The sequence below is a fragment of the Hydra vulgaris genome, chromosome 09 (genome assembly GCF_038396675.1).
Source record: "Hydra vulgaris chromosome 09, alternate assembly HydraT2T_AEP".
In the NCBI taxonomy this organism is placed as follows: Eukaryota; Metazoa; Cnidaria; class Hydrozoa; order Anthoathecata; family Hydridae; genus Hydra; species Hydra vulgaris.
In genome coordinates, this window is record NC_088928.1 from 33,284,655 (window position 1) to 33,302,500 (window position 17,846).

The 17,846-nt window shown below is 26.9% G+C and overlaps 2 protein-coding genes across 2 annotated transcripts in view; both read left to right on the forward strand.

The window, feature by feature from the left end:
• The first annotated feature begins 8,522 nt into the window (after positions 1-8,522).
• LOC100204116 (mitochondrial import inner membrane translocase subunit Tim22) lies at positions 8,523-9,329 on the forward strand. Its single transcript, XM_065805433.1, has 2 exons — positions 8,523-8,764; positions 8,885-9,329. Exons 1-2 carry the CDS (start codon positions 8,572-8,574, stop codon positions 9,229-9,231), a joined length of 540 nt encoding a protein of 179 aa, XP_065661505.1. The 5' UTR covers positions 8,523-8,571; the 3' UTR covers positions 9,232-9,329.
• Positions 9,330-11,596: 2,267 nt separating this feature from the next.
• Positions 11,597-17,846, forward strand: part of LOC105850197 (small ribosomal subunit protein uS9m) — a 14,420-nt gene continuing 8,170 nt past the window's right edge. The window contains exons 1-2 of the mRNA XM_065805434.1: positions 11,597-11,811; positions 12,737-12,903. Coding sequence (XP_065661506.1) covers positions 11,631-11,811; positions 12,737-12,903 — 348 coding nt within the window. The 5' untranslated portion in view covers positions 11,597-11,630. The remainder of the gene's footprint in view (positions 11,812-12,736; positions 12,904-17,846) is intronic.

The following is a 17,846-nucleotide window of genomic DNA, read 5'->3' on the forward strand; positions in this document are numbered from 1 at the left end:
TAATAATAAGTTAATTCATCGGGATCGGCATCGGTATCGGCCTTTTCCCATTCATCGGCATCAGTATCGGCCAAAAAAGTGCTATCGGTACATCACTAAAAGTTATTAAACTATTTCTTTCTAACTGCAGTAGTAAAGTTATTCTTGAAGGCCTATCCTCTAAAGGGTACGACAAGCTTCTATCTTTGCTCCTGTTATGTTTCTTATCTACAATTACTATCTTCATGAAATCTAAAGTGGCTCTATTTGATGACTACTCAACTTTATACTCTTGTCTTGACAAAAAAATCTTCACTTTTTGATTGCTTAGAACAAGTAGCCGATTTTAAATCTGATCTCTTTTTTGTAACAGCCTAATGCTTACAGTGGCTTATGGATTTAAATTCTGGACTTAAAATCCACAATTTTTTTCAGACAAAAAAATCTCATTTATTTACTGCAAAAAAATATTGCAATATTGTTGGTAATCCTATACTGACGAGTAACAACCCTCTTACTCTCAGACAAAATCTAAAAGCACATTGTTAATGTAATTAGACCTGCTTTATTTGTAATTAGACCTGCTTACTTTGCCAAGCTTGAGGCACTCTCCCGTTGTTGTAAGGTTGCATTTCTTTCTTTTTTCTACAAATATGATCATAGTCAATAGTCAAACAAGCTATTATCTCAACAAATGAGCTATCATCTTAACAATAAACCAAAACTCATTCTTGCTCGGCTTTTTATTCAACAAGTTGCATACTTCTACTGTATCTGTCCCTTCATGCTTCATTCTTTGGTTTAATCAATAGATTTGATGAATTATTTAATTTACTTAACTTATTTTTTCAACTTTGCAAGTTAATCTCCATAAGAAGTCATGAGTTGGGTAAGTCAGGGAAGAGAAAGTCAATAGTTTCACAAAGACTGTTCTATTATATGGTTTAAAATTATGAGTTCTTTCTCTAACAAAAGTTGTTAACTGACCAACTATATTTTAACCAATTAAATTGCAAACTATATATAGACAAAGCAAGCTGTGACATAATTGAAAAAACACATTAATTGAAACGCAATTTAAAAGTTGATGTTAACTAATATTAAAAAATAAAGATTGGTGATAATTTGAATAATTTCACCAAAGCTATCTTAACTCCAGGCCTCGCAATCGAGCGGAAAGATGGAGGCTAATTTTTTTTACCACTACCACTGTTGAAGATCCTTTATACCAACCAGATATTATTGTTTAAGCCTTTGAATATATGACTGTATCCTGAGCATTATATAAATGTTTGAGAATGACTTTTAGCTACCTAGTGTATGATTTTTGACAAAATTGAAAAGCAAGTAAACTTTATACTGAAATATTAATTTCCAAAATATATCACAGTTTGGAAGACAACTAGAGTTTATGCTTTTTATTGGTTGATGAGGTTAAAGCAACTGTTACATAACATGGTGGAAAAATCAATGGTCATGCTGAGGGTGATCCAGAAAAGCTTGCTAAAACACTCCTTGCTGTAATGGTTAATTACCTATTTGCAGGATTTACATTTATTGTAAGTATGGTACCAGTCATCTAATTTAGATTCTGACTTCCAGTATACTATTGTTTTTAATGTAATTGAATCTATTGAACAGTATAAGGGAAAAGTTACTGCTATAGTTTGAGATGACGATATAAACATTTGAGATGAAGTAAATAAACATTGTTTTAATATTTTCAATACCATTCTTAATAAACCCTAGAGAACAAAGACAAACATTTTTTTATTATATGATTATGTCCATTGGGGGGATCAACTAACTGGAACAAAAAAGTTAGTAGATCTTGAAAATAAAGTCAGTAATAAACCAGGAAGAAGTTAAAGTTACTGTTGCTTTTCTGCAAATGCATGGAAAGTTATAAATTATAAAATTATAAAGATTTTCTGATAATGTAAGAATACATCATCCTTTGCAAGCTAAGATTCGAAGTGCTAAAGATACTTGCTTGCAACATTTATTGAAAATTGAACAAATGTGTGAAAATATGGGAGAAAAATGGTAAAAAAAAGAGTAAAAACTTTTACTTTGACGACATAAGATGCAATATTACACACATTCGAAGGTTTTATAGGCTAAACTAGTTTTTTACTTGAAACTAGTAAAGATAATCTCAAACCAAAACTTACTCTAAATGATTTATCTTTAGAGTAACCAAAAGCTTACTCTAAAGATAAATCATTTAGAGTAAGCTTTTGGTAAATTAAGCCAGAGTGCTGGTGCATCATATTTTATATCTGATCAACAAGCTATTGAGAAAATGCATAATTTACCATGCCAAGTTGCTTCTGAGGTTTGATCCAGACATTTCTGACTTCTCAGAATATTAAAATTGTGATTGAGATTTTTGACATGTTGGATGATGTAGTAAAATCTATGAAAGAAGATAGCAGAATGGCGTGTGTTTATATAGCTAGATACATAGTTCACAAAACTGAAGTTGATCATTCTGAAAAAATTTTTCAACATTTTGAAATGTGTAGAAGTTATGTTAAAAAACTCAATAGTGTATGTTTAAAAATTCCTGGTAATACATTGTGTCGGGTGTTTTTTTGTTACATTTTGTTCATGAAATTAGATTAGATTTTACTTCAATGGTTTGTCGAAAACCAGTTTCTAAATGTTTTAATTTGGTTAATGAAATTTATTTTTGTCATGTTCTTCCACCAAATAAAAATCTGCAGTAAGATCTTATCGAATATGCTTATAAATGACTATACAAAATTGGCAACGTTGCGTTCTAAAAAAATACCTGTGCAAAAAGTATTGAAGCTGCATTTTGATTAGACAATTTTATTTTTTATAATTGAGCAATAAATGAAATAAATCATTTATTTTGTGTTTTCCTTTGAAATTATATGCAAAAAAAAAAAAATGTTTTCAACCAGCCTCCATTTTGTCAGCTCGATTGCGTGATAGCTAGGCCTGGAGTAAAGTTAGCCTTGAATTTCACTAAAAAAGCGATGTTTGGTAGAGGCATGCAAAGTTAAAAATTTTTTTTGATGTTTATTTTTGAAAAATAAGAAATCATTAAGAGTAAAAAGTAGTGCTTTAGAACTTTTATGCGATGTTAACTTCTTAGGTATTATGTAAGTCTTTTGTTTATGGAAAGTTTCAAATTACTGTGTTTATTAGTGCTTAGATTCAGAGTGTAAGCTGTTGTATTTATAATTTGTATTCTGTCTTTTTTTTTAAAGTTCAGAATTCAATAGTTATATTTATATTTTTTCATCAACATTTAGATTTTCTTTTCAATGTAACCAAATTTTAATATGATAATGATAATAAATTTGCTTTCGGAAACCTTTAAAAAAATCCACAAATTTAAGAAATACTTATAGTTGAATTGGAATTTGATAACAAGATCACCGTTTGAAAATACTCTAACAAACTTCATAGTGTTTTTTTACAAGGGATGATGAATTTAAATCCTAATTCCTTCTTTCCTTATTTTTTAGTTTTGTTGCGGCGTTTGCTGAAAGGAGGAAGACTTAATGATGTTACAGTTGTTACACCTGCTGATACTGTTGATCTTAATTTAGATGCTAAGGACCTTCCATCACCTCTAATGAATGAGATAGTAGTTTTTGAAATTCTAAAGCCATTTCTTACAGCACAAGCGTGGAAGATTTTAAAAGCTTCTTTTTTAAAACGCAAAAAAATGAAAATTTTGAATTGTCCAATTTGTCTTCTCAATGCTCCTGCAGAATCGATTGTGTGTAGCAGTTGCCTTAATTGATATCACTTTAATTATGTCAAGGTAACATCCAAGATAAATAAAAATTGGTACCGTGGCACTTGCCTGTTGAATCCTGAATCTTTAAATTTATTGGTAGTTAATGTAGGTTATTTTAAATTTAACAATAAACTTCATTTCTTAACATGTTTTTTATTAATATTAACTGTAATATTAAAAAAAAGTTTTTAAAATTTATTTATGTATATTTATAATTACTATTTATAAAATATCTATGGAATAATTAATACTTATTCAATGTAGTTGTTTTATCTCAACAAGGTTTTAGTAGTTTATAATTTTTATTCTAAATGTAGGGGCCTCCAAAGCAATGGTCAGTGACGTAGCAAGGTCGTTGGGGGTCCGGGTTTAGGTTTTTAGTAGAGACTTAATGGGCAAATTTTGAATATATTATGCAGGGTGCGTTGAAAGAGGGACTTCAGACTTCAGGAACGCGCTAAAGTCGCGTTAAAGTCTTGCTAAGTCAACGTATGCTTAAAAAAGTAATATGATATATTTCAGGGAGCCGGGTTCGTTAAACCTTCTATAGCTACGTCAAAATGTATTTTTTTAAATGTGCTTTCCTCGTAATAGTACCTAAACTTAGCGATCTAATTTACATAAAGTAATAAAATATATCAGCAATATAGTACATGTGTTGACAATACACTAAGATTTTTTTTAAATAAATTTAAAAATACTTTCATCAATTTTATCGACAATTTGACAATAATACGACTGTTTTAAACTGATAATTTATGTCTTCTTTGACAAAAGAAGATATTATTGCAATCCCTCAGAAATTTATTTTTGTTATAACTAATTTTCTATAATAAATAAATAAGTCAACAAAAAAAGAAATAACACAAATATTATTTTCAGGAGATACTGCTACTCAGTCGATGTAGCAGCTTTCGTTGCATGTTATCCCTAAATCAGTCAATCTATGTACTGAAGCTTCAAACCCCTATACTAATTTCCACGCTTTATTCCCTCATTTTACCCATTGTTAATTTCCGCATTTTACCCGTGACCGTTACAGTACTATAAAACAGGAATCTGTTTCATGGCTTCGGTATTTAGATGTATACAGATATATATTATATGGATACGGTATTTATCCATCCATGGCTAAATGTTTTTCTTAGTTCCCGTTAAATTGGCTTTTTTATTAATAACATTATTATTATTAAGGTGCTCTAAGAAGTCCTAATAATCTTTTCAGAGACCACCGCCCCATAGAGAATAGCATTTAATAGGTTAGCTCTCCATTTTTAACCTTACCGAAAGAGTTTTTGTGCCAAGCCGGGAAGCGAACCCAAGGCTTTGCGGTCGGAGTCCCATTGCTTGACCTCTACGCAATAGTTGCATACTACGCTACGGTTCATTGCTAAAATTCAGGTCAGAAAGTTTGAACCTATTCTAATGTTTTTGTGTTAGTAATACATCTAAATTTTTCTATATGTCCAAAAGTTTAGAGTTACCCTTATCTTTTTTTGCTAGGAATAGGTCTAAATATTTCTACCGCGCCCGAAAGTTTGGAGGTATCTTTAACATTTTCTGTTAGAAATGTGTAAACTTTCTTACCGCGTCCGAAAGTTTGGACGTATCTAATTTTTTTCTGATAGGTATACGTCTAAATATTTCTTCCGCGTCCGAAAGTTTGGATGTATCTTTAACTTTTTTTTGTTAGGAATACGTCTAGACGTACCCGTAGCCACTGCGTATTTATATATATATATATATATATATATATATATATATATATATATATATATATATATATATATATATATATATATATCTGTATGTATGTATATATATATCTGTATGTATGTATATATATATATATATATATATATATATATATATATATATATATATATATATATATATATATATATATATATATATATATATATATATATATATCTGTATGTATGTATATATATATCTGTATGTATGTATATATATATATATATAATATATATATATATATATATATATATATATATATATATATCTGTATGTATGTATATATATATCTGTATGTATGTATATATATATATATATATATATATATATATATATATATATATATATATATATATATATATATATATATATATATATATATATATATATATCTGTATGTATGTATATATATATCTGTATGTATGTATATATATATATATATATATATATATATATATATATATATATATATATATATATATATATATATATCTGTATGTATGTATATATATATCTGTATGTATGTATATATATATATATATATATATATATATATATATATATATATATATATATATATATATCTGTATGTATGTATATATATATCTGTATGTATGTATATATATATATATATATATATATATATATATATATATATATATATATATATATATATATATATATATATATATATATGTAAATTATGTTAGTGTATTTTACAAATAGAGTGCTCGATGTTTTTAAAAAACAGAGCAATAATAAATTAGTAAAAAACACTTATCTAACTTTTATCTTCTACTTTAAGTTTCACCATTGCTGGATCATCAGGAAGAGTTCTATATATATATATATGCATATACATACTTAACTTTAGTATTTAGGTACTGTAGTCTTAAGTATATCAGAAAAAAAAAGGTGACTATTAAATATAGTATGTACAATCCAGCTTGAATTGCACATACTAAGTACTTGCCAAAATTAACAAGCCGATATATTATTTCAAACTTCCTTCAAAATTTCATTTTTTTCTTAATTAAAACTTGGAACTTATTTTCTATTTAAATAGTTATAAATATATAAGAGATTTTTGCAAAATAAAATATGAAAATTAGTATCTAATTAACTACAACATTTCAGCAATGTCAAAATGATTGGAAAAGATGAATGAATTTCTTCAATGAAAGAAATTGTGAAACATTTAAACACAACACAAACAAAAACAAGGTAGCGGCTATATAAGTATCTGGGCATATATGAACTAAGAAGGTATTGTTACTTCAAAGTATAGAAGGCTAGGTTCTCAAAGATATTTAGAGAGGTTATAATCATTTAATGTCTTCTTTTAACATTTTCCAAAACGATAAGGAAATTATATTCCAAAATAATGCTCCATACTGTTCTGCTAAAATCATGTCTTAGCCTGCCTATAGCTCTTTTTTTGATACACACAAACACTTGTTTTCATTTCGATATTTAAGTTTTTATTAAATTTGAATCATTATTTATAATGAATTTATATTGTCAACGTTTAATTTATTTCAATAAAAAAATATTAAAAAAAAAATTTCTTAATTTTAATAATATTTAATTCTAAACTTATATACATGTTAAAATAACATGATGGATTGTTTTAAATTGCCCACACAACCTCATTTCTATATTTTATGGTAACCACTCTGTGTCAATTTTTTTTCATCGACCTGATGCCAACCTCAAAAAGTTTAAGGTGGGCAATTTATTGGTACCTGTTTTTTCTAATTCCAAAGGCTGTTCTATAAGTTGTTGGCTTTAAGAATACGGAAAATGATTCTTTTGACAATAAATTGCATTAAATTTAATTACTTTTGACTTTCGTCTGTGTTGTCTAAGAGTTAAAACTATTAAACTAATTACAAAGTAAACGCTTTTTAAACTACTGCGAAAGTGCAAACTTAATTGACTTTGATTTTTTTTTTATGCAGATTGTGTTTTTTTTAAATGTTTTTTTAATGTTTTATACTGTTTTTAATTTTCAATTTTTTTTTTAGTGTAGACTGACAAATAGGTAAAAATCCGAGGAACTTCATCGATGGAGGGTTTTGGCTAGGACAAGCAATTTTGTTGTTAAAAAAATAAAATTTCCAGTCTTTTTTTTTAATTTTTAATTGTGTCAACAGAATATGGTAAAACTTTCGTCCAACCTCTACAGGTTCTTTATATGTATACGTGTATATATCAGGGGCTATTCTAGACTGTTTTCGACAGCGTCGACTGTATTTGGGCGCCAATATGGGTGCCGCTTAAATTAAAAATTGAGGACCTTTTTTTTTTTTACGATTTTCACTGCAAATCTTGTTTATTTTGCCAAAAATGTCTATATTCAAGAATATTTCGGCTAAACTTTGCTGGGATAGGGAGGTGCCACTGCCCAAATTTTTTTCATATTAACATGTATATATATATATATATATATACATATATATATATATATATATATATATATAAATATATATATATATATATATATATATATATATATAAAATATAGCACATTCATAGTACATACGTAGTCGATGTATGTACTTTTTGACAGAGTTAAAAGTAATTGGCCGAACTTTGGGTGCCCAATTAATTATATTTTTTTTATTTAAAAAATGCGTATATACAGAAATGTTTCCACAAAATTTTCTTATGGCAGGTACCAGCGTAGGGGAATTGCCGCCCAAATTATTTTCCTAGAATTGCCCCTAGTTATAGTCTACTGCCACAAGAAAGTGCTTCTACATCGATTGAGGTTTTGGGATTTTGAGGTTTTGTAACAAAAAAAAAAGGCTATAGTAGATAGACATATAACTATATATTTGCACTGCATTTTCTGTATAAAAATGAGTCAGTTGATCACCTTAAGTTAGTAAAAATTAAATGTCACAAGTAATTAAGTATAGTTTATATATCTTATAATTATAATGTTTTTTAATTCTTTTAAAAGCATTTTGTGATTTATATGAGTTCTAGTGATTTATATACGCTTTTACTTATTTCTTTTTGAATTTTCTTCATGTTTAGTTACATAATTTATGGCTAGAGATCCCCCTCCCCCCAATATACAAATAAGTGAGATCTTACCTTTGATTGAAGAAGTTCGTCGTGCTAATGGACGGTTTGTACCTAATATTGGCATTCCTAGTGCCACTAAACAGAAAGAGGAAGTTATTATTGAAAGAGTAATGGAGCATTGTGGTTTTAAAACAGGAATGGCATTTGTTTTAGGTGATATAATGTTAATTATTTTTTAATGGTTATTTTTTTAATCGCTTTTTAGTTTGTTTTATATGCTAAAATTTTATAAAACATACTTTGGTTGCTAAAAGTTTATACCTAATACTTTAGGGTATGCGCTAGGAGGTGCATTTGGTTTATTTACTGCTGGATTGGACACAAGTATGCCCTCTTATGTAACTGGGTATCAAGAGCAGTCTGCTAAGGTTATATTGAAAGAAATGAAAAATCGTGCTGGTTCTTATGCTAAAAATTTTGCTGTTGTTGGAGCAATGTTTTCTGCTACTGAATGTATGATTGAAACTTATCGAGGTAAAACTGAACTTGGAAATGGGACAATTGCAGGGTGTCTAACAGGTGGTCTACTAGGATTAAGAGCTGGTCCACAAGCTGCAGTGTTTGGTTGTGCTGGTTTTGCGGCATTTTCTACAGCAATAGATTACTATTTTCGACATTAATAGAAAGTGTTTCTTTCTTTTTTTTTTTTTTAATCTTTCTCTGTTTCTAAATACTGTATTATTTTATAGCCACTCCAAATATTTTAAAAGTTATAAATCTTCAGATTTTTTTTTTGTGTGTGTGTGTCTAATTTATGTTAATTTAACTTAAGTTATGTTTAAGTTGTTTGTTAAATAATAATCACTACAGTTTATTAAGCAATCTTTGCATACAATACATTGTTTTAAGTTATTCATATGTTTGTATATATATATATATATATATATATATATATATATATATATATATATATATATATATATATATATATATATATATATATATATATATATATATGTATATATATATATGTATATATATATATATATATATATATATATATATATATATATATATATATATATATATATATATATATATATATATATATATATATATATATATATATATATATATATATATATATATATATATAGTAAAAACACTTATCCAATGTTTTCAAAATTTTTTTTTTGTTGTTGTTGTTATTCACCTCCTCAAGGCCAAGAAGGCCACTACAGATGAGGAGGCTACTTAATAGTGGTTATAACCCTTTCTCAACTCTATAACTCCGAAACACGAACCTCGACGAACAAGGCCGCTGCGTGGAGAAACAAGTTGAGCGCGGTACTACTAGGGACGTGGTGGGGATCAAACTCGGAACCTCTCGCTTATGAAGCGAGCGCTTTACCACTACACTTTTCTATTCGTAGAATTCACTAAAACTTATATATATATATATATATATATATATATATATATATATATATATATATATGTGTGTGTGTATGTGTGTGTATATATATATATATATATATATTTATATATATATATATATATATATATAAATATATATATATACATATATATATATATATATATATATATATATATATATATATATATATATATATATATATATATATATATATATATATTATAGCACATTTATTTGAGCACTTGTTCACTTTTTTAGCTTATCTAAATCAATACGGCTTTTTTAAGAAAAACAAGAAAAAAATGTAGAATAATGAATTAAAATATTGCTGCCCCATCAAAAACCCTCAGTCGATGTAGCAGCACTCCACTGCAAGTTAGGCTATTTATCAGTCATATATCAAATATATATATATATATATTTTTTTTTTTTTAACAAATAAAATTGCAATACATGTTTTGACTATTTTATAGTCATCTTCAGTTAGGTTTAAAAAAATTATTTAATTTTATATACAAATATTACAAGGTAATAAAATATAAATTACAAATTATTTTTTATTAATTGCTACAAAATAGCCAATAGCCAAAAAAAAAATACAATAAAAAATATATTAAATTGTTTAACAAAAGGTTAACGACTAATAAAATATTAACTTTAATGTGAAAAGTTTCCCATCAGAAAATGATGCCATTTTCTTGACTATATCAATAAAAGACATAATTCAATCTTTTACTACGGAAAAGGAATCTAATATTTCTTTCTTGGACATTGATATAAGCAAAGTAAACAGTTCCTTATCTACCTCATTTTTCATAAGGAGACATATTCAGGTCTTCATACTGCCTTTTGTGGTTTTATATCTTTTTCACACAAGGTAAATTTAATTAAATGCCTTATTAATAGAACCTTCAAAATTAATAATACTAAGCTTGGTTTTTTATTATCACATTAATAATCTTTTTAACATTCTCAAAAGCAACATGTATCCAACTTGGTGTATAAACAAAATTTATAATTCTTATCTTACCAAAAATACTATTTCTAATACTAATCAACACAAATGAGAAAACCAAGAAATCATGAAAACCTACTTTACACTTCCTTATGAAGGTAATATATCTGATCAAACAAAAAAGAGTTTAAACTCTATCATTAAAAAACATTGTAAACATATAAATTTTAATTTAATTTTTACCTCGTTTAAAATTTCTAATATGTATTCACCAAAAGATACTCTTCCTGTAGAGTATAAATCATCCGTTGTTTATAAATTTGTATGTGCAGGATGTAATTCCTGTTATATAGACGAAACTTCTCACCACCTTAAAACATGAATGATTGAACGCTACAGGAGAGACAAAAACTCACACATACAAACATTTCCATGCTAACAATAATTGTTTTAATAATTATAATAATGACTGTTTCTCGATATTGGATTCTGCCTCCAATAAATTTGAGCTTAAGATTAAGGAAAGTTTGTTCATTGAATGGAAAAATCCAGATATAAACAAACAATTAAACCATTATAAAATATCACTTTTAACTAGTTATATAATTAAAATTAATATATTTTATATTAAAAGAGTTAACATTATTTTATTTTAATGTTTAATATTTTTGTTGAATGAAATAAAGATGTTTAGATCTTTTCTAAAATTATTGGATAAAGTTTCAGTTGTAAAATCTTTACAAGATGGTTTACACCAGACTATTCAAAGATGTGGAATTGTTCAAAGTAGCCAAATAACCAGAAAAAATGAAAAGCAATTAAAAAATGATGACTTTATGAGTAAAGAAATTGAGAGTTATGAAATTGGTAAGAGTGTTATGGTATATGATATAATGTTATAATACTCCTTGTTATTATAGAATTTTACGCAATGATAATTGTAACCTGGCAATAATGCTTAACTGATTTTTTTTATTGGGGAAGGCGAGACTCTTTAGCTATAAAAAGCATACCTAGGAAAACTCTGAGACCCACAATTTAATTGCAGGTAATGGTAGGAGAAGCTTGTAAATTTTGTATGGTAATCCTCCTAGTTGTAGCATCACAATGAAAATACTCATTCCTGATCAAATGAGCTTTAACTTTCCTTTGTTATTTTCAAATAAGAAAATAGCATTATGGAAGCCCTTTTATATCACACAAGTGTGAATATATGAACATTGAAAATAAAATTGAAACAAAAATAACAAATAACTTGGGGGATTTTTTTAAATTTTTCGGAAAGATAATTTTGGATAATATTATTTTTTCGTAGCTGGCTAAAAATTCTCTTTTTTTAACAAATAGGCTCATATAATCTTTTAAATTTAGGTAGGTAAAGAAGGTTTTATTCCTACTCTATTTTAAAATAGGCCACTATTTTCATGGTCACCCTACTAACAATAAAGTTTATGATTGATCTAATTAAATTGAGCTAGCTATGAAAAAGATTATATAACAATAATAATAAAGTTTTGAAGAATTATTTTTTTAAAACTTTAGTGTAATAAAACAAAACACATTTAATTAGACTTTTAATGTCAAATAACATTAATCAATATATGAAATAATAATATATGAAATATAAATGTATGAAATAGATTGCAATAGGAAAATATTAACAAAACTAAGTTACTACTAAGTAGTGAATAAATATATATACTTGCATTATTACTGCTAAATAAAAAAAGTTAATAAGAGTTTATTTTTTGACCTCTCTTTAAAACCATAATAATATAAGTTTATTTTGAAGGAAAAAGATGGCTAGCCAAAATGATGGGTGAAAATGCTGATACATTTACTCAAAAAGACATAGATGAGGCTATTAAGTATCTTTTACCCAGTCGCTTATTTGCTAAAGATGCTCGACCAATGATGAAACATCCCTCTGAAATTTTTCCTGCAGCAAAAGACAAAGAGGTAATGAATACATTTTAATATAATCTTACAGGCTTTGTTCTAAATAAAAAACGCTTAATGCATTAGCTTAACGCGATATTTGGCGTCATAAAATTCTTCTAATTTTTTTATTTATTAAAGACTCTTTTAAATTACTGCAATATAATTAATTACCGCAAAACAAGTAAAATGTTATTTAATGGCTTCTTTGTTAATATTATAAAAGAATGTTTATCTTTTTTTTTTTTAATATTAAATAATTCAATTTAATATTGCATTTTTAAAAATGTTTGATATTAACAAATTTTCTTTTCTTGACATTTGCATAAATGAATAGAAATATGTTAAATTTTTGAGTTTTTAAAATAATTATTTCTTAAGTTTCTAATAGCGGCTTTGCAACTAAAAATGATTTTTTATTTAAAAAAATTAGCAAGTAGCAAATAAAAAAAATTATCTTAATTTATTTACTTTATTTAAAGTTTATTAGTTTATTATTTTATTAATAAAATTACATCACTTAATATATCGTTTATTAAAAATAATCGTTGCGATTTAACTTTGGTTATAAAAAAAAGTTTAACTTACATTTTGTGCAAACTTTTGATGCAGCCTTTTATTTAAAATTTAATTTTGTGTAAAAAAAAAATGTTCAAGACAGAAAACCGAAAAAACAATTGCTTATACTATAATTTAAAAGTTAAAAAATGATAAAAAGTCGCTTAACTGAAATTGCTTACTGCTTATGTAAAAATTGCTTAAGGCATAATTAAATTGCTCTTGGCTTAACGCTTTAAAACAAGGCCTGATCTTAGAACCAACATTGATTTTGTTAGATGGCTAGAGGGTAATTCTATGTCAAATGACCCAGAAATTTTAAAAATGTCACCCTATATCTCAGATTTTGCTGATTTTTATACAGTTGAAAGTTAGTAATTTTTCACTAACTTCCAGACTAGCTGGAGCTTTGAAACCTAAGGCATTTCTGTAGTACCAATAAATGTGCATGTTAAAGTTGTTTTCAGGGCCCAAGACACCTGGAGGGGGGGGGGGCTGGGTCATTGGCCTATTTTTTTATAGCGGAATCTTGTGATAGATTTTTCACTACTTTTCAGACAAACTGGAGCTCTGAAACTTTAAGCATTTGTGTAGTCCTAATAAATAAGTGTTAAAATTATTTCCGGGGCAGATGACCAGAGGGTCCATAATGGTGACCATAAGGCAGATGACCATAAGGCTGGGGCACAGTGAGCGAAACAGCTGTTTTCACGGACATTGGTTCATAATTTTTAAATAGAAAGTGCTATGGAGTTGATTAAGGATTTTTTAGAAAAGTTTATATGTGTAAATTTTGGAAAAACTAAATTTTTCTGCAAGATATTTAAGTCATAATCTAAAAGAACAAAATATAAAATTTTTTTATTGGTCGTAACAAAAATACATTTAAATGTTTTCAAATATGTATTTATATTTTGTAATACAAAGATAATAGATACATCAATGACAAAAAAAAGAAGTTCTAAAATATGTAATTTATTCATATGTTAACATTTTAAAATAGGTGTCATCTTCAGATAAAATGTTATTAGAGACATTTTGTTTATGAGAATATTTATCAGAGTGTCCTCCTTCATACCAAAATTTGCAGTATGGTTTTGACTAATATCATCTATCAAACTATTTTGTCAAAAATAATTTGATCAGATGATATCCACATTTGGCTAATGGTGTCTGTTAAATTGACAATTTAAGAGTTTTTTCTTGAGAGTCTAGTGTATATCAATCTTAATATTTTGTTATTATCTTTTAACCCTGAATCATAAAGATTTTCCAAACCATTTCCTCACCATTCAAAAAAAGCTCCGAAGAATGACCAATCAGTTTGTGAAGTGATGGCGTTATACTGATCCATGGTCCAGGTAATTTATTTTTGTAACAGGCGGAAACTTGTTAAATAGGAATAAATAAAAATCTGTACAATAGCTTTTATATTGATTCACATTAATTTTCCGTTTTAGAAAATACTCAAAGAATTACTGACAAGTTTGAACTTTTGAAATGATGCATGATGTTGTGCAATAATTGAATCCTTAAAAAAATAAAAAATAAAAAAATAAAGCAATTTAACCATTGCAATTGGAAGATTTAATTTAAGTTATTCATAATTAAAAATTAAACTTAAAAGAATAATCTTTTAAAAGATTTTTAAAATACATAGAAAAATAGTTTCAAACATTTAATTTATTATAAAAAATACATACCTACATAAAAAAATTTGAATACAACATTTTTTGTTGATTTACACAAAATCCGTTCATTTTAAACAATCCTTAGAAATTATTATGTATTTTATTTGAAGCCTTTGCATAAAATAAAATTTTTAGAAAAGATCATCGATTAAAAGTTATTTATAACGTAACGATTTTTTTATTGCATTTAAATTGTTAAAACGTCAAAACAGCCGTGGTCAAATTGTAAAGAAAAAAATTTATAAGTGTTACAAAAAAATTCTAAGTTACAGCGTGCGATTGCACACCATTTCTGTCCAAGCCTGATATATATATATATATATATATATATATATATATATATATATATATATATATATATATATATATATATATATATATTAGGAAAGTCAATTAGGAAAGCTCTTGACAGTAAACTTTTTGCGTGTGGTGTGTTTCTTGACTTAAATAAGGCATTTGATTCTGTTGATCACTCAATCCTTCTAAGTAAACTAGAACACTATGGTGTTAGAGGTATTGCTCACCAATGGTTTTTATCATATCTTTTTAATAGGTCATAGTTTGTTGCCATCAATAATGCTAAATCTTTGCCAATATTTTTCTTCACAGGTGTACCACAAGGATCTGTATTAGGTCCGCTGCTTTTCCTTATTTTTATAAATGATCTCAATATGTCTTTAAAATTTTCATCTGCTTGCCATTTTGCTGATGACACAAACTTACTCCTTACGAACAAATAATTAAAAAAAATCAACAAACATATAAATCATGATTTATCCAATCTTCTTCAATGGCTGCGATCCAACAAATTAAGTCTTAATACCAGCAAAACTGAGCTTATCATATTCAAATCAACTCAATCTAAAATCACTAAACACCTAAACTTCAGACTAAGTGGCCAAAAAATCTTTCCTGTAATTTCTTTAAAATATCTTGGAATCAAAATTGACTCAAAGCTATCCTTTTCCTCTCACCTTAAAGACTTAGCTCTAAAACTGTCTAGATCTAATGGGATGCTATCCAAAATTTGACATGTCAACCATGAAACTCTGCTTAACATATACCATGGTATTTTTGGATCACATTTACAATATGCTTGTCAGGTTTGGGGACAAAGCCAGACAAAAGCTTTTTTAAGAATATCTAATCTGCAAAACAAGGCATTAAAAATAATATACTTTCAACAATATCGCTCTAGTTCTAATATCCTATACTTTTTATCAAAAATTCTGAAATTATGTGATCTTGTTCATTTATTAAATTGTATATTTGTCTGGAATAGCAAGCAAGTAAACCTCCTTCCCTCATTTTGTAATTTCTTTACCACTATAAAATGTTCTCGCTACTACCTTCGATCTTGTAGTAACCTTAAATTATCTAAAATCATTCTTCGGTTAGTAGTAAATTAAATTATCTAAAATCATTCTTCGGTTAAGTACAGTCATAAATCAATCACAAACCAATGCGTAAAATCTTGGAATAAATTACCTCTTCACCTTAAATCCCTAAACTCTATTAATCAATTTAAAACCCGTCCTCATGCTTTTTTTTTAGAGAGATACTGTTTGTAAAATGTTGGAATTATCATGGGTCATTATAGTAATTGCTTTTGTATTGTTATATGTGATATAAATATTATTATAACATTATTCTATATGTGTGTATGTATATGTGTATGTATATATTTGCGCGTGTATATGTGTGTGTACATATGTATGTAGATATGTGTCTATTTGTATATATATATATATGAGTGCGTGTGTATGTGTGTATATGTATGTATGTATATATGTGTGTATGTGTATGTATTTATGTATGTGTATATGGGTATGTATGTTGTATGTATATGTGTGTTTATATTTATATGTGTGTGTGTTTGTGTATGTGTGTGTATATGTATGTATGTATATGTGTATATATGTATATGTGTATATGTATGCATGTGTATGTGTGTGTGTGTATGTATGTGCGTATGTATATATATGTATATATGTATATATATATATATATGTATGTATGTATTTATATATATATTTATATGTGTATATGTGTGTGTGTGTTTTTTTTATGTGTGTATATATATATATATATATATATATATATATATATATATATATATATATATATATATATATATATATACACTAGTGGCCATTGAGTTAAAGCCACTTGATGATTTTGCTGTAAAATGAAATATGTATAAAAAAGTAAGAACAACATCATGCTGTTTGGTTTGTTTATATATGACGTCATTATTATTTATGTTATGCATATTATACACGTGTTTGGCTTAGTATTTAATTAAATTTCATAATTTCTTGCTGAAAAACTATAATGTTGTTATTGCTTATTTTAGTGTGATAATGGGGAAAAAGCCAGATATTAATGATTTTGTCAAGGGGCAAAATGTAACATTGAATGCTGAGCGTTATTCTCAGCGTGATATTGCAAAGAAACTGAAGATTTCTAGAGGTGCCGTTGAGAATGTTTTAAGATCTGGAGGTGTTTCACGACGTTCCAACTGTAAAGGAGTACGAAAAACAAATCATCGTGATGATCGTTATTTGAAGAGCATTGTTGTGTCTAGTCCGCATACTTCTTCTGCACGCGTTGCAAGCCTAGCTAGTGACAGGGGTATTCAAGTGAGTGGTAGGGCTGTTAGGAGACGTCTGTCAAATGACTTTGGTCTTGTACCTCGCAGACCAGCGAAGAAAC

Excerpts from the sequence above, each read along its gene's own strand:
- LOC100204116 (XM_065805433.1), top strand. The coding sequence starts at position 8,572 with ATGGCTAGAGATCCCCCTCCCCCCAATATACAAATAAGTGAGATCTTA. Across the intron at positions 8,765-8,884 it reads AGGAATGGCATTTGTTTTAG|GGTATGCGCTAGGAGGTGCA; the intron begins GTGATATAATGT and ends CTAATACTTTAG.